Here is a 25,349-nt window from a genome sequence, read left to right as displayed (position 1 = left end):
AACTAGTGGAGAGATACATACTGACTATAGGAAACTGGAGAAAAGAAAAGCAGCAGTATGATTATCAAGAGCTTCGATGACACATCAGTGCTGACCACAGAAAGTAAAGCTGAAAGGTGGAGTAATAACGTGGATGGGTTATACAACGGAAATGAAATTGAGGGCAATATTACAAAAAGGAGAAAAGGAGATGAAATGGGAGATACGATGCCGTAAGAAGAAACTGACAGAGCACTGAAAGAGCAACGTCAAAACAAGGCCCCTGGAGCAGATGACAATTCTTCAGAGTTATTGGCATCCTTAGGAGAGTCAACTAGGAAAAAACTATACCATCTGATGCACACTATATACGAGACAGGTGAAATACCCTCAGACTTTAAGAAGCCAGGTGTTGACAGGTATGAACATTATCAAACTATCAGTTAAATAAATCTTGGTTTGTAAAATACAGACATAAAGTACTTACAAGAGTACTGAAAAACCTGTAGATGCCGATCTCGGCTTCCGAAGAAATGTAGGAAACATGTGAGGCAATACTGAACCTATGACTACTCTTTGAAGATAGGCCAAAGAAAGTCAAACTGACATTTATAGCACTGGTAGACTTAGGGAAAGTTTTTGGTAATGTTGATTGGAATACATACTATGAAATTCTAAAGGTAACAAGCATAAAATATAGGAAGCAAAAGATTACTTACAACTTGTGTAGTGTTTTATGCGTACATGATTTTTCATATCATTATAATGTGACTTGCCTTATACTTAATGTTTTCTAGGATGTGCCAATGACAATTTTTTGTAATAATCATGTAATAATATGATTAAATGATTTTTATATGTACATCTATGCAATCTGCATAAAATGTTTTTTAATGAAAATATAATCGGCTGCTATTGGCAATTTCTGTACAAGCAAAGATTATTTTTTGTTACATATCATAGAATGTATATAATGTTCTATTTTGTATAATCTCTGTTAGTGAAACAAAGAGATATGTTGTCAGTAAAGAATATTAGTGAAATTTTTGATGATTTTTTTCTTTTTTTAGATCAGTCAGATTGTCCAAAAAAATGTCAGGCCTTTTTTATACATGGGAAAATTTTTATTTCTTTCAATATATTTAGTAAGCTGCCTTATTCAGCAATATGTAGGACTGATAGGCCTCGTGTCATACCACTGGCTGTGCTGTTTTGCTCTTGTAAGTGCATACTAGCTGAAGATAGGTTTGTGCCGGTCACATTCAGATGTTCATTAAATCTTGTTTTGAAATTTCGTCCAGTTTGTCCTGTGTAAATTTTCTCAGTCATTGCATATTAACTTTTAAGCTCCTGACCACACACATTTGCATACCTATTCTATGTTATGAAAACATTTTCATCACAATGTGTTGTGTGTTCAGAAGCCTGTTTGTAGGTTTGTTTTCCGCAGTGGAAGTCTTATTTTGTCCGAAAATTTTCCCCGCTATGGAATGACAGTGAATTGTGTATTTTGCTACAATTTGTCCTTGTTAATGTAATGTTGTCTCTCATTTTATTTTCATCTGTGTGTAGTTGTCTGATACAAATATTGTTGACTGTGGAGGGATTATAACCATTATTTTTTGCTATTCTTCTTACCGCCTTTAATTCAGATGTTATGTTTTCTTTAGTCATTGCATACTTTATTATTATCTCTATAAAGGTTGAAAAATATGCTTCTGTGTGCGCTTTTGAACGACAAGAGATATTGTGTATTATATAGTCTGTGGCTGTCTGTTTTTGGTAGATGCTGAATTTCTGCATTAGCTTGTTTTTGTGACTTCAAGATTTAGAAAATTTACCTTATTATCCTGTCATCTCTGACTGTAAATGTTATATTTTTATGCAGACTATTCCATTGTGAGTGGAAATTGTCTACTTTGTTCCCTGCACATTTAAACAAAATTAATGTATCATCTATATATCTACAATAGTACAGAATTTTGTTAGGAAATTTTGGATGTTTTTTTTTTAAAAAGTTTCTCAGTATGCCAAATTAGAGTAAATAGTTTCTTTTGTATTTATTCTTTGTTAGAATATAATTTCATGTTGATGCGAAGGCTTTAGGAGATAGAATACTAGATCAACTGAATTAAAGCCATGAAGTTCAGTGTGGACTTTATTGTGGTCAAATTTGTGGAACAATACTGATATTCACACAAAAGTTATTTATGGGAACCACAGACAAAAAAATCAGTATGCCGAAACAGGGTTATACATTCTGCTCCACCCAAATAAACAAGATGGAGCACGACATTTGATGGTAGCAAACTATGACAGGAAAATCACTGGTTTGTCGGTGTGGAAGTCTGAGATAATCAATGACAAATTGTTGGTATTGCAACTGCTATATCCCCTCTAACAATGAGGTAAATGTCTCTATACTAAGTAAGTTCTAAAGTCCTTCCTGTACCCTTTAAAACTGTTTATATGAGCCTAGATACAACAACATATATGCACACAAATACAATAGTAAAATACAGTAATACATTACATTAACCTTTCTTTCTGTGTAGTCTTATGTTCTAAAGCAGTACTGACTGCTGCTAAATAAAGAGGCTTCGCAAATTTATGACGAACCTCGATTCCCTTGAAGCTGAATCTGTTGTTTGCAGTGAATATGAATCAACATTATCAGAACCAATTGTTTCACTCCTCTCTGACGGTGGTTGAGTCAAACCACCAGAAGCAACAGCTGGCTCTGCAACTGAAGTGCTGGTCTCACTTGCCACTCTACTTCCAGATGCTGAAAGATGAACAACCAAAAAACTTTACACCTATGTAATTATATTATGAAGTTCACACACACACACACACACACACACACACACACACACACACACAGAGAGAGAGAGAGAGAGAGAGAGAGAGAGAGAGAGAGAGAGAGAGTTATGTGCATTCAACTTCTGAGGTTGTTATCACCATAACACAAGTTTTATTGCAGTTACAATACTTTCAAGTCCACAATTTATATCAGTCTCATCTATTAAGTACAAAAAAATAATAACAGCAAAACAGACTGTAATGTACAATGTATTTTCATAATAATAATAACAGTGGAACTGGAAGAGGTGGTGGGTACATAAAGGAGTCCACTATTGGAAATATAAGATCTGTTGTATTGTCAGGAATGAGAAAGAATATTAGTTATAACATTACTTGCACTGGTGTCATAACAATATTGTCAGAATCCTGCAACCTGTAACATACATTTGCTTTCCTTTACTTTTTCTGCTGACCTCTACTGCAATATCTAATATTAAAGACTCTCTTCCATTATTTGATTCCTCACGAATAAGCCTTTACAAATTTAGCTAACGTTCTTAATTTCTCTGACTCCATAGAAAAATAACCAGATCACGAACAAAGCAAAGTTCAGCACAGTTGTTTGTATAGCTTATGGACAACACACACAGCCAGTTTATCATACTGACAGTTTCAACGTATTACTATGTTGTAAATAACTGCTAAGCCTTTGAATATATTGATAATTAAAATGAAAATTGAAATATATTAGAGAAAATTAATTAACAATTAAAAGAAGACATGTCTCTTTCAGCAAGGTCATGTTTTTGTGAATTGGATGGATGAAGAATAATGAATAAAACTTTATCCAAATTAACACTGTCATTCTTATTCAGTGTTTTAGACATATCAGAAAGATATGCTTGTGCTTCTGTGTGACATCAGCTCTGGCACCCAGAACTGGTAGACGTGAACTGGATAATACTCCTCTAACAAGATAGAAGTTTCACCACACCTTCAGAGATTGTCCCTTATAACTGAAAATAAGTGCAGAGGGTACTATCAAGAATTCAAACTCTGAGATTGATACAAACACATCAAATAGCAAAGATGAATAAAAGGAATATGTCTGACAGTCCTGTAAGCAGTAAAAAGCAGCGAGACTTACAACAGCTGAAGTTCTCTGTGGCTGACATTCATCACAACACTTCTGTGTGAAACTGAACAGCAGCTCTTCATGTCTGTGTACAATAATGCTTTTTTTCTTTAATTGTTTGTGTATTTACAAGACCTAGGCTTCCATGTTATTACATTATGCAATCTACTTGCAATTCACCATAAATGCCACTGTTTACCAATTCAAACTGCAAGCACAACCAGTGAACACCATGTCATTAGTGTATCAGATCCCACAATTGGCAGTAACCAGCAGCGCCACTCACACCAGTTGCAAAACATAATTTGCACAGAATGTTCAATTACTTTGCTGCACGTTTCTTCATAGAGCAGTAACTAGGTTTAGTTTGTGCTCAGTGAGGATTTTTAACATCTCTTATTTGTTTGTTTGTATTTAGCACATTTAACCTGGTTATCCTTATTCTGTAGAACATCTGTAGTAAGCACATCATCATCATCTTGTTTTTTTTTTTCATTTATTCATGAGTTTATGACAGTTATCATCACCTCTCAGATCTTAGTACTGCCCACTCATGCCAGCTTTAGTCATAGTTAAGGTGTTTTACTGCTCTTCAGCAGGAAGGGTAACACAGTCTTTCAATTCTTTAAACTCTTAGGCTAGACAGCTTTAGATCTTTTAATTTTTTATATGCTTAATGAGGTCTACCTGACAGTCAGAGATGCTTATAGGTTGTATTATTAATCTGTGGATGGACAGAGGTTAGCTGCTGTATGAAAACAGCTAAAAGTTGTGTCATGTACATATGAAAAGCTTTGGGATGCTGCCCTGGGCTGCAGCTATGAAGGTGAAATTTTAGTGACAGATATGATGCATCTGGCTTCTCTGGTAGCTCTGATGGCACAGCACCTTAAGGTATGTTTTAAAAGATCTTTTTTAACCATTCTCACATAATAAAGAATTGTGTACAGTGAACTGGTCACAGATATCTGAGTGGAAGGAGTGGAAGGCAAAGGCAGGTCCTAGCAATATGGTTGTTCCTGTACACCTTAACAGGAGATACGACATGTTGCCCACTGCAGAAAGTTTATCTCAACCAACACGGGTCACATCATCTGTTGGGATTGGGTTCAGACTTGTTCAGAGGGAGGGACTGCTTATTGTTGAATGTTCAAATGTTGGCACCCTAGTATGTGCTCAGTATGTTTGGCAGGGTGTCTCACCCAGGATATGGAAGAAGCTCTGCAGGTAGTTACTCAATGAATTGAGTGCAGCCAGGTGCAAGATATGGCTCATGCCAGCACCAATTAAAATATAGGCCACTCTCAATTCCTTTTGGCTGCTAACTGATGTGGTGAAAGCTGCTAGCCTTGCCTGTCGAATGGAAGCAGAGCTCAGAATTTGTAGGATCATCTTCAGCACCAAGTGACGTCCTCTAATTTGAATTGTGTGGGAGGCTCAAACCAGAAGCTCCATCAATTTTGTTGTTATATTTTCGATTTCTTGATCTCAACTGCTGGTGGACAGTTTCATGTTTATCTAGAATATTCCAATGGTTGTAGTATATTTATTGCCATAATAAAACACCATAATTTTTAATTAGGTAAATACACAGTCATACTGTGAGATAATCCAGGTGAACATAAGTGTCAAAGATTAGCACACATACACTATGTGATCAAAAGTTTCCGGACACCTGGTTGAAAATGACATACAAGCTCATGGTGTCCTCCATCGGTAATGCTGGAATTCAATTTGGTGTTGACCCACCCTTAGCCCTGATCACAGCTTCCACTCTCACAGCCTTACATTCAATCAGGTACTGGAAGGTTTCTTGGGGAATGGCAGCCCATTCTTCATGGAGTGCTGCACTGAGGGGAGGTATCTATGTCGGTCGGTGAGGCCTGGCACGAAGTCAGAGTTCCAAAATATCCCAAAGGTGTTCTATACGATTCAGGTCTAGACACTGTGCAGGCCAGTCCATCACAGGGATGTTATTGTCATGTAACAACTTCGCCACAGGCCCTGCATTATGAACAGGTGTTTGATTATGATGAAAGATATAATCACTGTCCCTGAATTGTTCTTCAATAGTGGGAAGCAAGCCCCCTCCATGAAAAACACAACACCATAAAATCACCACCTCCGATTTTTACTGTTGGCACTACACACGCTGGCAGATTACGTTCACCAGGCATTCGCTATGCCCACACCCTGCCATCGGATCGCCACATTGTGTACCGTGATTCGTCATTCCACACGTTTTCCCATTGTTCAATTGTCCAATGTTTATGCTCCTTACACCAAGCGAGGCAGCGTCTGACATGTAGCGGTGTGATGTGTAGCTGATGAGCAGCTGCTCAACCACGAAATACAAGTTCTCTCACTTCCCACCTAACTGTCACAGTACTTGCAATGGATACTGATGCAGTCTGAAATTCTTGTGTGATAGTCTGGATAGATGTCTGCCTATTACACATTACGGCCCTCTTCAACTGTCGGCAGTCTCCATCAGTCAACAGACGAGGTCAGCCTGTACGATTTTGTGCTGTACGTGTCCTTTCACATTTCCATTTCACTATCACATTGGAAACAGTGGACCTAGAGATGTTTAGGAGTATGGAAATCTCACGTACAGACGTGTGACACCCAATCACCTGACCACGTTCAAAGTCCGTGAGTTCTGAGAAGCGCCCCATTCTGCTCTCTCAGGATGTCTAATGACTACTGAGGACGCTGATATGGAGTACCTGGCAGTAGGTGGCAGCGCAGTGCACCTAATATGAAACTCTTATGTTTTTGGGGGGGGGGGGGTTGTTATTGTTGTTGTTTTTTGAGGGAAGAGACCCAACAGCGAGGTCATCAGTCTCATCGGATTAGGGAAGGATGGGGAAGGAAGTCAGCTGTGCCCTTTGTAGGGAACCATCCCGGCATTTGCCTGGAACGATTTAGGGAGATCACAGAGAACCTAAATCAGGATGCCGGACGCGGGATTGAACCGTCGTCCTCCCAAATGCGAGTCCAGTGTGCTAACCACTGCGCCACTTCGCTCAGTTTTTGGGGGTGTCTGGATACTTTTGATCACATAGTGTAGTAAGTGGATGTTTCCACTAGCCACATACTTTAAGTATCAGTGTTGGAAAACTCCACAGAAAGTAAGACATTAGTGCATATAATGGCACTGAACATTGTACAGTTATAATGGGATATTTCAATTTGTAGGTTACATGAGTAGTAGGGGAACAGAGTCTTGTCACAGTGTTGTAATCATCGCCCATGAACGTGATCTCGAGCAACTGGTGAGACATTGCACATGTGAGAGAAACATATCAGAACTGTCAACAACAAACAGGTCCACACTGTCATTCAATGAACTAGGATGTGGGAATCTTAGACTTTATGGCTATAACAACATCACTGATGATGAATGAAAGGGCTAAAAAGTAGTAAGATATTACTGTTTAATAATAGTGGCAAGAAAATAAACACCTTCTTGAAACATGAAAAACAAATATTCACCTGAAAGGATGATAGTGTGAAAGTGGAAGATAGTCAGGTATAGACAGTGCACATCGTGACTCAAGAGAAACATTGCTGTGAATTGTGCTGAATACAGTGTAGCATACTGATTAGCATGGCTGACTGTGTGCTGCAGATCACCAGCTCAAATCTGCCCGTCAGCAGTTGTTTGATATTTAGTACGTACCATTTCTGGAAGGTTCTCAAAATTTTTTTTATTTTTGTAATGTTTGTATATTCTAGAACATTTGGTGTTTGTATAAATAGCAGCATTCTGTGCCCAGTTCAGTTCTGGCTGTACTTTGGTGTTCATAATAAATGTGCTTCCAGTGCTAAGTGTTGTATTTCACTGATGACCCATTCCAATTTGGACTCTATTGTGGTTTCAATGCGAGACTGTTGGTGGAGATGTCACATACTTCAAAATATCTAGTGTGGCTCCAAATAGGCAATGTAAAAGCCATTGTCTACAGAGACAGGAAAGAGAATACAATCAATACCTCATTACTGAGGTATGTATATTCAGAACACCAGTGCATTCCACAACAGCAACAAGTCAGCTGCACATCAAGCACCTATCATTGTTTTCATCTACATCTACATGATTACTCTGCAATTCACATTTAAGTGCTTGGCAGAGGGTTCATCGAACCACAATCGTACTATCTCTCTACCATTCCACTCCTGAACAGTGCGAGGGAAAGACGAACACCTAAACCTTTCTGTTCGAGCTCTGATTTCTCTTATTTTATTTTGATGATCATTCCTACCTATGTAGGTTGGGCTCAACAAAATATTTTCGCATTCGGAAGACCGAAATTTCGTAAATAGATCTCGCCGCGACGAAAAACGTCTTTGGTTTAATGACTTCCATCCCAACTCGCGTATCATATCTGCCACACTCTCTCCCCTATTATGTGATAATACAAAACGAGCTGCCCTTTTTTGCACCCTTTCGATGTCCTCCGTCAATCCCACCTGGTAAGAATCCCACACCGCGCAGCAATAATCTAACAGAGGACAAACTAGTGTAGTGTAAGCTGTCTCTTTAGTGGACTTGTTGCATCTTCTAAGTGTCCTGCCAATGAAACACAACCTTTGGCTCGCCTTCCCACAATATTATCTATGTGGCCTTTCCAACTGAAGTTGTTTGTAATTTTAACACCCAGGTACTTAGTTGAATTGACAGCTTTGAGAATTGTACTATTTATCGAGTAATCGAATTCCAACGGATTTCTTTTGGAACTCAAGTGGATCACCTCACACTTTTCGTTATTTAGCGTCAACTGCCACCTGCCACACCACACAGCAATCTTTTCTAAATCGCTTTGCAACTGACACTTGTTTTCGGATGACCTTATTAGACGGTAAATTACAGCATCATCTGCGAACAACCTAAGAGAACTGCTCAGATTGTCACCCAGGTCATTTATATAGATCAGGAACAGCAGAGGTCCCAGGACGCTTTCCTGGGGAACACCTGATATCACTTCACTTTTACTCGATGATTTGCCGTCTATTACTATGAACTGCGACCTTCCTGACAGGAAATCACGAATCCAGTCACACAACTGAGATGATACCCCATAGGCCCGCAGCTTGATTAGAAGTCGCTTGTGAGGAACGGTGTCAAAAGCTTTCCGGAAATCTAGAAATACGGAATCAACTTGAGATCCCCTGTCGATAGCGGCCATTACTTCGTGCGAATAAAGAGCTAGCTGCGTTGCACAAGAATGATGTTTTCTGAAACCATGCTGATTACGTATCAATAGATCGTTCCCTTTGAGGTGATTCATAATGTCTGAATACAGTATATGCTCCAAAACCCTACTGCAAACCGATGTCAATGATATAGGTCTGTAGTTTGATGGATTACTCCTACTACCCTTCTTAAACACTGGTGCGACCTGTGCAATTTTTCAATCTGTAGGTATAGATCTATTGGTGAGTGAGCAGTTGTATATGATTGCTAAGTAGGGAGCTATTGTACCAGCGTAATCTGAAAGGAACCTAATCGGTATACAATCTGGACCTGAAGACTTGCCCGTACCAAGCGATTTGAGTTGCTTCGCAACCCCTAAGGTATCTACTTCTAAGAAACTCATGCTATCAGCTGTTCGTGTTTCAAATTCTGGATTATTCCATTCGTCTTCCCTGGTGAAGGAATTTCGGAAAACTGCGTTCAATAACTCCGCTTTAGCAGCACAGTTGTCGGTAACAGTACCATCGGCACTGCGCAGTAAAGGTATTGACTGTGTCTTGCCACTTGTGTACTTTACATATGACCAAAATTTCTTTGGGCTTTCTACCAAATTTCGAGACAATGTTTCGTTGTGGAACCTATTAAAGGCATCTCGCATTGAAGTCCGTGCCAAATTTCGCGCGTGTGTAAATTTTAGCCAATCTTCGGGATTTCGTGTCCTTCTGAACTTCGCATGCTTTTTCTGTTGCCTCTGCAACAGCGTTCAGACCTGTTTTGTGTACCATGGGGGATCAGTTCCATCTCTTACCAATTTATGAGGTATGAATCTCTCAATTGCTGTTGCTACTATATCCTTGAATTTGAGCCACATCTTGTCTACATTTGCATAGTCAGTTCGGAAGGAATAGAGATTGTCTCTTAGGAAGGCTTCTAGTGACACTTTATCCGCTTTTTTAAATAAAATTATTTTGTGTTTGTTTCTGGTGGATTTGGAAGAAACAGCATTGAGCCTAGCTACAACGACCTTGTGATCACTAATCCCTGTATCAGTCATGATGCTCTCTATTAGCTCTGGATTGTTTGTGGCTAAGAGGTCAAGTGTGTTTTCGCAACCCTTTACAATTCGCGTGGGTTCGTGGACTAACTGCTCGAAATAATTTTCAGAGAAAGCATTTAGGACAATCTCGGAAGATTTTTTCTACTTACCACCGGTTTTGAACAAGTATTTTTGCCAACATATCGAGGGAAGGTTGAAGTCTCCACCAACTATAACCATATGAGTGGGGTATTTATTTGTTACGAGACTCAAATATTCTCTGAACTGTTCAACAACTATATCATCGGAGTCTGGGGGTCGGTAGAAGGAGCCAATTATTAACTTAGTTCGGCTGTTAAGTATAACCTCCACCCATACCAATTCGCACGTAGTATGTACTTCGACTTCACTACAAGATAAACCACTACTGACAGACACAAACACTCCACCACCAATTCTGCCTAATCTACCTTTCCTGAACACCGTCTGAGACTTGGTAAAAATTTCTGCAGAACTTATTTCAGGCTTTAGCCAGCTTTCTGTACCTGTAACGATTTCAGCTTCTGTGCTTTCTAGTAGCACTTGAAGCTCAGGGTCTTCCCCAGCACAACTACAACAATTTACAACTACAATTCCAACTGTTCCTTGATCCAAGCACGTCCTGTATTTGCCATGCACCCTTTGAGATTGCAGCCCACCCCATACTTTCCCGAGGCCTTCTAACCTAAAAAAAAACTGCCCAGTCCACGCCACACAGCCTCCGCTACCTGTGTAGCCGCCAGCTGAGTGTAGTGAACTCCTGACCTATTCAGCGGAACCCGAAACCCCACCACCCTATGGCGCAAGTCAAGGAATCTGCAGCCAACACGGTCACAAAACCGTCTGAGCCTCTGATTCAGACCCTCCACCCGGCTCTGCACCAAAGGTCCGCAGTCGGTTCTGTCAACGATGCTGCAGATGGTGAGCTCTGCCTTCATCTCGTAAGCAAGACCGGCAGCCTTCACCAAATCAGATAGCCGCTGGAATCCAGAGAGAATTTCCTCAGAGCCAAAGCGACACACGTCATTAGTGCCGACATGTGCCACCACCTGCAGGTGGTTGCACCCTGTGCTCTTCATGGCATCCGGAAGGACCCTTTCCACATCAGGAATGACTCCACCTGGAATGAACACGGAGTGCACACTGGATTTCTACACTGGATTTCTTCCCCTCCTTAGCCGCCATATCCCTAAGGGGCCCCATTACGCGCCTAACATTGGAGCTCCCAACTACCTTGAAGGCTGAGAATCATCCTCTGAAACAGGGCAGGTAGCTGCATCTGGCTCAGCCAGAGACAGTACCTGAAACCTGTTTGTCAGACGCACCGGGGAGGCTTTCTGATCAGCCTCCAGGGACGTCTTTCGCTGCCTGCCACACCTTGGAACGACCTCCCAATCAACCACAGGAGAGGGCTCAGCCCCACTGCGGGCAGCAACCGGGGCAACCACAGCGGCAGACTGATCTGGGGACAGGTGGGACGAGGTTGACATCCCCGTGATACCAAAGTCCGGCTCCCCACAGTGGTGTCCATTGGCAACAGCCTCAAGCTGCGCAACCGAAGTCAGCGCCGCCTGCAGATGTGAGCGAAGGGATGCCAACTCAGACCTCATCCAAACACAGTAATCACAGTCCCTGTCCATTCTAACTTCCCCCCATGAACCATGGACCTTGCCGTTGGTGGGGAGGCTTGCGTGCCTCAGCGATACAGATAGCCGTACCGTAGGTGCAACCACAACGGAGGGGTATCTGTTGAGAGGCCAGACAAACGTGTGGTTCCTGAAGAGGGGCAGCAGCCTTTTCAGTAGTTGCAAGGGCAACGGTCTGGATGATTGACTGATCTGGCCTTGTAACAATAACCAAAACGGCCTTGCTGTGCTGGTACTGCGAACGGCTGAAAGCAAGGGGAAACTACAGCCGTAATTTTTCCCGAGGGCATGCAGCTTTACTGTATGATTACATGATGATGGCGTCCTCTTGGGTAAAATATTCCGGAGGTAAAATAGTCCCCCATTCGGATCTCCGGGCGGGGACTACTCAAGAGGATGTCGTTATCAGGAGAAAGAAAACTGGCGTTCTACGGATCGGAGCGTGGAATGTCAGATCCCTTAATCGGGCAGGTAGGTTAGAAAATTTAAAAAGGGAAATGGATAGGTTGAAGTTAGATATAGTGGGAATTAGTGAAGTTCGGTGGCAGGAGGAACAAGACTTCTGGTCAGGTGACTACAGGGTTATAAACACAAAATCAAATAGGGGTAATGCAGGAGTAGGTTTAATAATGAATAGGAAAATAGGAATGCGGGTAAGCTACTACAAACAGCATAGTGAACGCATTATTGTGGCCAAGATAGATACGAAGCCCACGCCTACTACAGTAGTACAAGTTTATATGCCAACTAGCTCTGCAGATGACGAAGAAATTGAAGAAATGTATGATGAAATAAAAGAAATTATTCAGATTGTGAAGGGAGACGAAAATTTAATAGTCATGGGTGACTGGAATTCGAGTGTAGGAAAAGGGAGAGAAGGAAACATAGTAGGTGAATATGGATTGGGGGACAGAAATGAAAGAGGAAGCCGCCTGGTCGAATTTTGCACAGAGCACAACATAATCATAACTAACACTTGGTTTAAGAATCATGAAAGAAGGTTGTATACATGGAAGAACCCTGGAGATACTAAAAGGTTTCAGATAGATTATATAATGGTAAGACAGAGATTTAGGAACCAGGTTTTAAATTGTAAGACATTTCCAGGGGGCAGATGTGGACTCTGACCACAATCTATTGGTTATGACCTGTAGATTAAAACTGAAGAAACTGCAAAAAGGTGGGAATTTAAGGAGATGGGACCTGGATAAACTAAAAGAACCAGAGGTTGTACAGAGATTCAGGGAGAGCATAAGGGAGCAATTGACAGGAATGGGGGAAATAAATACAGTAGAAGAAGAATGGGTAGCTCTGAGGGATGAAGTAGTGAAGGCAGCTGAGGATCAAGTAGATAAATACACGAGGGCTAGTAGAAATCCTTGGGTAACAGAAGAAATATTGAATTTAATTGATGAAAGGAGAAAATATAAAAATGCAGTAAGTGAAACAGGCAAAAAGGAATACAAACGTCTCAAAAATGAGATCGACAGGAAGTGCAAAATGGCTAAGCAGGGATGGCTAGAGGACAAATGTAAGGATGTAGAGGCCTATCTCACTAGGGGTAAGATAAATACCGCCTACAGGAAAATTAAAGAGACCTTTGGAGATAAGAGAACGACTAGTATGAATATCAAGAGCTCAGATGGAAACCCAGTTCTAAGCAAAGAAGGGAAAGCAGAAAGGTGGAAGGAGTATATAGAGGGTCTATACAAGGGCGATGTACTTGAGGACAATATTGTGGAAATGGAAGAGGATGTAGATGAAGATGAAATGGGAGATATGATACTGCGTGAAGAGTTTGACAGAGCACTGAAAGACCTGAGTCGAAACAAGGCCCCCGGAGTAGACAATATTCCATTGGAACTACTGACGGCCGTGGGAGAGCCAGTCCTGACAAAACTCTACCATCTGGTGAGCAAGATGTATGAAACAGGCGAAATACCCTCAGACTTCAAGAAGAATATAATAATTCCAATCCCAAAGAAAGCAGGTGTTGACAGATGTGAAAATTACCAAACTATCAGCTTAATAAGTCACAGCTGCAAAATACTAACACGAATTCTTTACAGACGAATGGAAAACCTAGTAGAAGCCAACCTCGGGGAAGATCAGTTTGGATTCCGTAGAAACACTGGAACACGTGAGGTAATACTGACCTTACGACTTATCTTAGAAGAAAGATTAAGGAAAGGCAAACCTACGTTTCTAGCATTTGTAGACTTAGAGAAAGCTTTTGACAATGTTGACTGGAATACTCTCTTTCAAATTCTAAAGGTGGCAGGGGTAAAATACAGGGAGCGAAAGGCTATTTACAATTTGTACAGAAACCAGATGGCAGTTATAAGAGTCGAGGGACATGAAAGGGAAGCAGTGGTTGGTAAGGGAGTAAGACAGGGTTGTAGCCTCTCTCCGATGTTGTTCAATCTGTATATTGAGCAAGCAGTAAAGGAAACAAAAGAAAAATTCGGAGTAGGTATTAAAATTCATGGAGAAGAAATAAAAACTTTGAGGTTCGCCGATGACATTGTAATTCTGTCAGAGACAGCAAAGGACTTGCAAGAGCAGTTGAATGGAATGGACAGTGTCTTGAAAGGAGGATATAAGATGAACATCAACAAAAGCAAAACAAGGATAATGGAATGTAGTCTAATTAAGTCGGGTGATGCTGAGGGAATTAGATTAGGAAATGAGGCACTTAAAGTAGTAAAGGAGTTTTGCTATTTGGGGAGCAAAATAACTGATGATGGTCGAAGTAGAGAGGATATAAAATGTAGGCTGGCAATGGCAAGGAAAGCGTTTCTGAAGAAGAGAAATTTGTTAACATCCAGTATTGATTTAAGTGTCAGGAAGTCATTTCTGAAAGTATTCGTATGGAGTGTAGCCATGTATGGAAGTGAAACATGGACGATAAATAGTTTGGACAAGAAGAGAATAGAAGCTTTCGAAATGTGGTGCTACAGAAGAATGCTGAAGATTAGATGGGTAGATCACATAACTAATGAGGAAGTATTGAATAGGATTGGGGAGAAGAGAAGTTTGTGGCACAACCTGACCAGAAGAAGGGATCGGTTGGTAGGACATGTTCTGAGGCATCAAGGGATCACCAATTTAGTATTGGAGGGCAGCGTGGAGGGTAAAAATCGTAGAGGGAGACCAAGAGACGAATACACTAAGCAGATTCAGAAGGATGTAGGTTGCAGTAGGTACTGGGAGATGAAAAAGCTTGCACAGGATAGAGTAGCATGGAGAGCTGCATCAAACCAGTCTCAGGACTGAAGACCACAACAACAACAACAGTCCATTCTAAAGAAGTGGGTCAGGACACAATGAAATGGCTGAAACAATTTGATTGAGTTGTCTAATACAACAGGTGGGATGATGTTATGTGTTAGGCACATATATACTTTTACTCTGATAACACAGTGCAGCTGTTTCAAGAACAATTAAGAGAAGCTTGACAGCTTGTATAAATTCTTGACCAAACTGGAATAAACATTTGGCGATAATCAGCAGCAGGTCCACTTAGCAGAAGAACAATAAGAATGGGGTCCAATGTTACAGGAAATGATGCAGGCTTACATAGAAAATTTGTTGGCCCTTTGCCACATTGTGAATCTGAATATGACAAATGCCGACAAAATGTAACACTTGATGAAAGAAGTCACAGCATATATGAAGCAAGCTCTTCTGTTAAAGAATGTCATAACAACTGAGAAGTTCATGAAGTGGTGCCAGTGCATTGAGGAAATGCAACAGACCAAGAGCGGGATGAAAGAGAGATGACAGACTCCCAAATGTGTTCCCTTTGGCAGTTGTGAAAGATGGTAAGAGAAGAGATACAGCAGTTTATGCATGTCAGTTATGTCAGACCATGTATATAAGAGATAGTAGCCATGAATGTTGACCCCAGAGATCAGGGGCTGAAAGAGAAAGTTGAAGAAGAGGTCTGCCTACCGTTAGTGTCATTGTCCTGTATAACACCTTGCAGAAGAACAGACATTTTTAAGTTAGAGATCAGTATGGCAGTGTGTTTTAAATGTGGATACGCTGGATATGTTGTCCAGTATTGAAGTGAAATGTGGTGAGTGTTCAGTGACTACTGGCTGCAAGATGTCAACCATCACAACAGTCCTAGTCATGACAGTCAACTGTCTACGATTATAGACGACCTGTCAGATGAGGTCCATCACTGTACTTTGGAGGAGGTTGCTCCCCAATCAGCCATAGCCATTCCTCGTCACAGTACAGATTGTGTCAGCCATTTTCCTAGCTGTCCAATTCAAGAAAACTGAGCGAGGTGACTATCTGTGGACGTGAGGTCACCACAGATGGAAATCCTATATGGATGAAAGTTAGCAAGATGTCAGGAAATCTCATCAGCACCATCAATGACCAGCCTGTCCAGGTATTAGTAGACTGTCCAGATATTAGTAGATTCTTTTTCTGTAATGACGAGTTCTCATCGCCGCCAGCTAAAGCAGCTAAAGCAGCCTATGTTACACGATATTAAGTTCCATGATGCTGAAGCCACAAATGGGAAATATGTTCAGCATTCAGGAACATGTATTGTGAAAATAACTATCAATGGCAGAATACGGCCCTTCGAATTTGTTATTTTAATGAAATGTACTAATAATAATATTCTCAGATGGGACTTCTTGTAGGCATCACAAGCAGTCACAGATTGTGGAAGATCAGAACTTCAGACTGGCAAAGTTATTTCAACAAGCACATGAAGATTGCTCTGAGCAGTTATTTGACATTGAAGATATTATCCTGTTGACATCAACGAGACGAGTTTCTGTCATCAACCTGGATGGTCAGTTAAACTGTTAACCTTTTGAGAATTGCAAAAAGCTATTCAGGCTCACAAATGAAATCTACATGCCAGAGATGATCATAAGAATTGCAAGTGGTCAAGGAGAACTTTGGATCACTAACTGTCATGAGCAGTCAAAACTCATCCATAAAGGTATTTGTATAGGAACACCAGAATCAGTCCAGGATAACCAGCTTAGTGCCCTCAACAAAAATATGCTCCGCTACCACTACTAACCACTACTATCAAACTGCCAATACCATGTGGCCTGACTGAGGAACAACATTGGCGAGTGTTCGCTGTTCTGTGCCGACTTTCGGATGATTTCAAGTTTAGACTGGGCAAAAAGCAGTCCAAAACGCCCATCTTAAAAGACTGTATCAACACTGGGTATCAACTCTGAATAGCGTCGTCGTAGCTGAATTGCTGGGACCACAATTAACCCTGACAGGTACTGTGAGACTCTGAAAAAACTCAAACGGGCAATTCAGAACCGGAGAAGAGGAATGTTGAGCAAGGGCGTACACATTCTCCACGACAATGCTCGCCCACACATCGCTCGGCAAACTGTTGCTCTCCTGCAACAGTTTCAGGGGAACATAGTCACCCACCCACCCTGTAGCCCTGACTTGGCACCCAGTGACTATCACCTGTTCCCTGGGTTGAAAGGACATTTGGCTGGAAAGCGATTCAGCTATGACGAAGTGGTGAAAGACGAGGTTAATAACTTTCTGAACAGCATGGCGGTGAGCTGGTATGACACGGGCATACAAAAACTGCCACAGCGTCTACAAAAATGCATCGACAGAAATGGTGATTATGTCGAAAAATAGCTAAATGTTCAAGCTGTAAACTGATGTAAACCATTGTAGAAATAAACAGGTCTATGTACTTATAAAAAAATAGGAGACCTTATTTTTGGGATTATTCTTGTATAATGTTAAAAATGTGTTGCATGACACAACAGCAATGGTAACCAAGTTCTACCTCCCAGGAACAATATACTTTGTCAGTGTAAAGTTAATCTCGAGTTCACATATCAACTCTTTCAAACGCAATTAACTTGGCACTATCAGAATCTTTAAAAATATCATAACCAAACTCTCAACATCCACAACACCTTTATACATGAGGTTTTCACAGCACAGCTGCAGCAACCTTAGGCGTGCGCCAGATATACATTCACTAAAGATGATCTCAGTACAGTTCCCACTTTAAATTTTCACACAGCAGAAACCCATTTATCGAGGAAAGTCCAATAGACCTGCCTGGCAAACATCCGTCCAATATGTGGAAGATATGGTCCCTCCTTTTAGCAAAACTTTATCGTAGGTCACTCAAACAAAAAGTATTCTGCATCGTTGGAAAGAGGCATACATCTTTACAGTCCGTAGACTCGTAGGGTGGATGTGCAATGCTACAGATCTAGCTCACTGATGTCAACTTCTTGTAAAATCAATATACAAATCCGCCCCTTACATTTTACATATACATAAGAAATGTGTGCTTACAAAATATATGAGTATGTATGGAGCTGCAATGAGGACTTCCTAGAAAATGGAACCGAATATGTCATTCTTCGGGGTGAAACTTTTCAGAATCTAAAGTAGTGCTCTGTGTATCTCAAGGTGGTGTGACAGAATTGGTCCTGATCATAATCTTTGTAATTAGATTGGCAAGTAATGTTTGTAGCTGCTGAGGCTATTTTCAGTTGACACTGTCACAGAAGTAGGTCACGTCTTTAGAAGGGTGTTAGAAAATGCAAGAAAACTTGCAGGTGATCAATACTTGATGAAAAGACTGGCAACTGGACATAAATATAAGTCAATGTAACATAATATAACCAAAACAGATGTAAAACTCATGTCATTTGGCTATTTGACCAGTCTGTGAAGATAGTTACAACTGTCTAGTACCAATGATTAACCTATCAGAATGACTGAAGGTGGAATAGCCTAGTAGTGTGGAAGGCAAATAACAGACACTGATTTGTTAGGAGAGATCTATAGAGGGGGTTACTTGTAACACCTTTCTTTGGACCTGGAGTACTTTTCATTAGCTGAGGACCATTGCAAAGAATGAGTAACAGGAGCGGTAGAGAAGATTCATACAACAGCTGTAAGATTCATCGTTAGTATGCTTAGACAGCACATGAGTATCACATAAATATTAAATGAGCTTCGGTGAACAACATTACGAGTAACACGCTGTGCATCTCACAAAGTCTTACTGGAGTTTCTGAAAGACATATACCAAAATGAGTAAAGCAAAACATTATTTCGTCCGACATAAATACTGAATAATGATAATGAGGATAAAATGAAACAAATTTACACTTACATAATATATCTTAATTGTGTACCAAATGGAACAGGAAAGTGGTGGTGGTGGTGGTGGTGGTGGTCGGGTATGACTCTGGTGCTACTTATGTATGCTCTGCTTGCGGAGTACAAATGCAAATGTCAAAAGAAATAGGAACTGGAGAATTTGTAATACTGTACAGCCACCACAAATTATAGTGAATGACCAGTACAAAGTTAAAGTAATATGTCTGAAGACTTTCTACCACAAAGCCAAAATGACGACGAAGTCTTCTAATTGACTATGGGCTCAGCCCTCAGTCTAAAATAATATGTTGAAAAAACAAAATTAATTATCTGCTAGTATGTACAATGATAGAAAATCCAGGCTCAAATATAAATATATATTAGGATACAACACTACTCACCAAACAGGTGTACTGACCAACACGCAACTGCACAGGTAGGTAGGTAGGTAGGTAGGTAGGTTAGTTGGTTGGTTGGTTGGTTGGTTGGTTGGCTGGCTTTGGAGGTTAAAGGTTCAAGTTTAAAGATCATCAGTGTCTTAGTCACAAAACAAGTCTTTAAAGAGTACTTTCACCAGCTAGTAGTAAAGGACACCTGGCTGTACTGTTGTGACATGTATTTGGGGCAATAACAGTGCCTCAGCTTAAAGTGGTACAAGATATATGTTGAATTTAGGACTGGTTTGACTTTTACTGCAGGAAACAAATAGAGGTCCCTCAGGGATGAGAATCAACCCATCCCCTGCCTAACCCACCCACCAACTCAATACAGTGGTGAAACAGTGATGCACTGAATTAACAGGGCTTGATACCACCAAGGAATTTGTGTGTGTGTGTGTGTGTGTGTGTGTGTGTGTGTGTGTGTGTGTAATATCTCCCAGTAGTGGTAGTGTGGACACTTTTTTCAATAAATTAACAGAAGTTCTAGATAAAGTCTCAAATACAAAGGTCAACATAATTCTGTGTGGGGACATTACCATCAACATTAATACCATAAATGAATCCAGCAGCACCCTCATAAATATCCTTCAAAGTTTTGGCATGTCCCTATTGGTCAATAGTGCAACAAGGGTTACCACAATGACTACATCAGTAATTGACCATGTGGCCACAAACATGGACAGGGAAAAATGTGATGTAGCTGTAAAAGATCTCTGACTATATTACTGTAAAAGCAACTTATTAGTGGATTTTTATTAATCTCAGTCTTTATTCCCATGTTATTGACTCGAGTGGTCTGTTATTTGTGAGTGTGCTTATGTCGTTCATCAAGCCTCATGCCTCAGTAGTGCGTTTACATTCTGTGGCGTGCACTGCATCTGTAGCGGTTATAAAGCTAAATACTGACAAACTTATTTGTGCACTGTTATGCACTTGTTAATTTTAAGAGTTTTCAGCAGTGTTTCGTGCGGTTTGTGGCGAAATAACGATTTAATAAAGTTTTGGAAACATTCGCTCACTGTGTTTTTTTTTAGAGTTTTCTGTGCATTGAAGTCGTTTAGTAAATTTCATGCTTTAGTTTTCAGCTGATGTTTCTTACTGTTTCTAGTGAAATATTTCAGTAAAATTTTCATTCAGTGTTCTACTTTTGTTGAGTGTTCCAGTGGCCATTTGAATTTTTGGTTTTAGCTAACAATTTTGTGAATTTTTGTTGGTATTGGTATTAGCTGTGGAGTAGTAGTATTAATACAAGTAGTTGCTTTCTCGGCAGACAGAGAACTTCGAGACCGCTATTGTTAGTCCTATAAATAGTTCTACTGGTGTAACTGAACTTTGGTAATGTAGATGTATAGTTTTTTTTCAATAACTATAAAATTTTTACCACAAGTGAGAAGTGTGGGCTCTGTCATAGGTTTGTGAGTAGTGGGTTACGGTGTGGGATTTGTTCAAAGTATTTTCATTGGGGGAATGCAGTGGGGAAGCCAGTGGGCATTCTAGCAAGATCCTCTCCTGGGAATGCAGAATCTGTATTAGAAATAAGTTGATAGAGGAGCCCTTCGGGTGCAGTTATAACTCGCAAAGGAGGAACTAGATAGGTTGAGGAGGGTGAAGGGTGGTGGGGAATGGGAACTGGCAGTTGGCAAGAAGGCAGCTAGGAAGAGGAGGCATTCAGACAGTTATACTTTGCGTATATGCAATAGATTTGACCAACTGTCAGAGTTGAGTGAAGAGGAGCCTTGCGTAGCTGTAGATGTAGGGAACATGCAGCAGTCCTCAGCAGTTAGGAGGCCTAGGTCAGCTGCAAAGTCTTACAGAAAGAAGAAGGTTCTGCTGCTAGGTAGTTTGCACGGTAGAGGTGTGGGCCAGCAGTTGCAGGAAGTGTTGGGGAGTGAGTACCAGGTCACCGGCTTTGTGAGGCCTAGCGCAGGGTTGGCTCAAGTAACTGACAGCATAGGGGAGTTGTGTAGGAATTTTATGGAGGAGGATCAGGTAGTGATAGTGGGTGGAGCAGGGAACAGTCTTGATAGGGATGGGGAATATGATGTAGGTGGTGCACTTCAGACACATTACTTTAAGCACCACTTAAATAATTTACCAGGATACAGATTAGCTGACCGTTTTTCAAGGCGTTCCTTGCGGGGTGGGGGAGTGGCCATGTATGTAAAAAACAGTATTCCATTTCAGTCCATAGACGTATCACAGTACTGCACTCAACAGATATCTGAATGTAGTGCAGGGGCAGTTGAATTTAGTGAAACTAAACTTTTTGTTGTTGTTGTCGCTGCTGTTGCCATGCAGGATTAGCCGAGCGGTCTAAGGCGCTGCAGTCATGAACCGTGCGGCTGGTTCCAGCAGAGGTTCGAGTCCTCCCTCAGGCACGGGTGTGTGTGTTTGTCCTTAGGATAATTTAGGTTAAGTAGTGTGTAAGCTTAGGGGCTGATGACCTTAGCAGTTAAGTCCCATAAGATTTCACACACACTTGAATATTTGTTGTTGTAGTTGTTGTTGTTGTTTATAGGTCCCCTAACTCGGACTAAAGAGCATTTCTGCTCAAGCTAGAGAGAGTTCTTGATTCACTTTGTGGGAAGTACCAGAAATTAATTATATGTGGTGACTTCAATATAAATTTTGTATATGATGGTGCAAGAGAAAGAATGTTGGTAGATCTCATAAATTCGTATGATCTGATGCAGATTGTGTTTTTTCCAACTTTGGTACAGGGGAATAGTAGCACAGCCATAGATAATATTTTTATTTATTCTTCATTACTAGATGGGCATTCTGTTAGTAAACGGGTGAATGGCCTTTCAGACCATGATACACAAATTTTAACAATAAAAGGCTTTAGTACTCAAACAAATGTCATATTTAATTACAAACTATGTAGGAAGGCTAATCCAACAGCAATAGAAAGTTTTTTAAACCTTGTCAAGGAACAAGAGTGGCAGGATGCTTATAGTGCTGGTAACATAGATGATAATTGTAATGCTTTGCTTAACACATTTCTCATGCTCTTTGAGAGTTGCTTTCCGTTAGAACTTTCTAAATGGGGCACTAGCAGTAATAGGCAGCCTGAGTGGCTGATTAGTGGGATAAGGATAGCTTGTAGAACAAAGTGGGAATTATACCAAAATGTTAGTAGTAGTCACAATCAAGCTACAGTAGCCCATTACAAACAGTACTGTAAGGTGCTTAAAAATGTTATTAGGAAGGCAAAGAGTATGTGGTATGCAAATAGAATAGCTAAGTCACAGCATAAAATTAAAACCATATGGTCAGCTGTGAAGGAAGTGTCTAGTCAGCAGCACGAGGTCGATGATATTAAAGTCAGTTCGCAGTAAAAATATTTCTCTTACTGACAAATCAAATATGTGTACAATATATAACAATCATTTTCTGAGCATTGCTGGTGAATTAAATAAAATTTTAGTTTCTATAGGAAATTATATAACTTTCTTGGCAAATGCCTTTACGAGACTGATGTCTGAAATACTCCTCTGTGATACAGACAAGAGGGAGATTGAGTCAATAATTAAATCACTGAAGACTAAGGACTCTCATGGTTATGATGGAGTGCCTAGCAGAATATTAAAGTACTGTGCTGCACATGTTACTCTTGTATTTAGCCATATTTGTAATTTTTCCTTTAGGAATGGTCAGTTTCATGAACGATTAAAGTTCTCAGTAGTAAAGCCGTTTTACAAAAGGCATAGCGAGTAGAAGAGAAAGTGTGCTGTCTCCGCTAGTTCACAGGTTCCGCCACGAGATGTCAGTTGCTCCGCTTGTGACCCACGGAAATACATGTCATTATGCCATACGCTGCATATGTCACCTAGTTTGGATAGTTTCCGGGCAGTCTTGGAAGTTTCTGAAGACTTCAACTCCTTCCAAATTTGTTTAATGCCAGTGAAAAACCGGCATTTCATATAATGAAGAATCAGCTAGGGAACTAATGCCCATCACATGATCTTCGCAGCATCCAACGTTAGATATTTCACCACTTATGTGGTCCAAACTATTGAGGCAATCATAAAAAAATGTCACCTCAAACTGCCCTCACGGAGTTTTACCGCGACTATATTTTCCACCTGCATAAGAACATTGAAGACGCTTTTCGATAGATATGTGACCAATGTCTTTTCTGTAGAAGAGCCTTAATCTGTAATAGATGTAAGTAAAGAGAATGGGATGTCGGACGAATTTCCACTTAAGAGGCACAAACACTTATGGCATTTTACGGCTTTTCTTGCTTGATGCACCACATAACCTGCCAGATGATAAACTAAACATTCCTTTCCTGTGGTGCTTTCAAGACTCTATGGAATATGTTGTGGATTGGGATAAGCCTCTATGAAGTTATCTGGAACACATAGGTTTTTTTTTAAATTATGTCTTCCATATCCAGAACTCTGTCTCCGTTCTTTTGCTGCAAATGTCTGGCTAACATCCGCATTTGGCATACATATGACGTCAACAAAAATTCACATTTGTGTTCGCAGTTTCCACCAGAAGATAGGGCTAGTTTTACAGGAATGTAAACACACTGTAACATGTGCAAGCTCAAGAAGTCTGATGGGTGATCATTGCAACTCAGAGATCTTACGATACCGAAATGATGATCAAGTGGATCCTGATTAAATTTTGCAGTCAAGACATAGCTGAAACCTTTTTCCCCACAAATATTCAGATATCTCCAATGTACTTTCAATGGTTACTCTTAGAGACTGGAGAGTTCTTTCAGAAGCAAAGCTGTTATTTTTATCGGCAGGAATGCTTTTTCATTTCATTAATGTCTTGTGAGCCTCTGAGTTTCTGTACAATGTATCCTTAGGAAACCAAGAGTTAAATGTGTCCACTATGTTGTTCATACATCTAGTGAATGATTCCATTAATTCACTGCCTTCGAATCCTGTAGCTTTAATTTCCCTGAAGAATTTTATGCCATTGCTACTGAGTTACTGAATAACTGCAAGGCTAATCTTACATTCATTCATTGAAATGACGTCGCTTTCAAGTGGATGGAAATTAACTTGTGGCAAACTTTTAATCTGGCAAATCTTGATAGACTCTACAATAAAAATTATAGTTGACGATCTCATCATTAAAAAGTACATCAGTTTTATCACAGAAATTATTTCTTACACACTTTATTGCGTGAACAGCGTCTGAAAATGCCCAAACTCTTCTGGTTTCGTCAACAGGATTTGATATAGAGCAAGCTACTTTATTTTTTTGCCTCTAATTCCAAGACATTGCCAGACCTTTTTATTCAGTTGACTGCCATCACAAGTGAATGCAACAGTTCTTGTTCCGGCTTGTTCCAGCTGGATAATCGCTTGAATTAATATCTGCAAGACGACGTCGCCTGGAGTTGCATTGCAACTTGCATACACAGCAACAGGTTGGATCCAGTTATGCAACAGAGGAGCAAACATGAACACGAGAGCATGATTGGCACGTTTATTCTTAGTCATCCGGAGTATACACTCCTAAAGTGACGAAACCATCAACTTTCAGGGAACTGTTATTAAATTGCAGTTCTTCTTGGAACTTAATTTCATCAAAAATCAGCACACCTAAGCGTTTGTTTTCATCTTGTTATACCCAAAAATATTTCTTAATGGCCACCACAGAGTGTTATTGATTACATATGAGCATTTGAGACCCTTTACTAAATTTCGAAGATGTGTTTCAGAAGGAAGTGGCAACAAACCATGCTTCAAACAACGTCTGTATCCTTTCGGTGACTTAATTTTTAAGAGCACGCTGTCGAGAAGAAACTCATCATCATACTGCATTCCCTTGGTGCTTTTTAATTGGCATTTCTTTATCATAGTGTCTACTATCATTTTCTGTTTCTTACTCAGTTCGGAATGATATAGGAGATTTTATTGAGCTGTCTTACGCTTTTTGTCTAAGAGCT

The 25,349-nt window shown here is 40.4% G+C and overlaps 1 protein-coding gene across 3 annotated transcripts in view; it reads right to left on the bottom strand.

Moving 5' to 3' along the window:
- The window catches only part of LOC124723218 (protein transport protein Sec16A-like), a 228,572-nt gene that overhangs the window by 141,963 nt on the left and 61,260 nt on the right, over positions 1-25,349 (bottom strand). For all 3 annotated transcript variants that reach the window (XM_047248405.1, XM_047248404.1, XM_047248406.1), the window contains exon 6: positions 2,599-2,764. In XM_047248405.1, coding sequence (XP_047104361.1) covers positions 2,599-2,764 — 166 coding nt within the window. The remainder of the gene's footprint in view (positions 1-2,598; positions 2,765-25,349) is intronic.

Source organism: Schistocerca piceifrons, chromosome X (assembly GCF_021461385.2).
Source record: "Schistocerca piceifrons isolate TAMUIC-IGC-003096 chromosome X, iqSchPice1.1, whole genome shotgun sequence".
NCBI lineage: Eukaryota > Metazoa > Arthropoda > Insecta > Orthoptera > Acrididae > Schistocerca > Schistocerca piceifrons.
The sequence above is the reverse complement of the archived record's forward strand: the minus strand, read 5'-3'. Positions and strand labels throughout refer to the sequence as shown.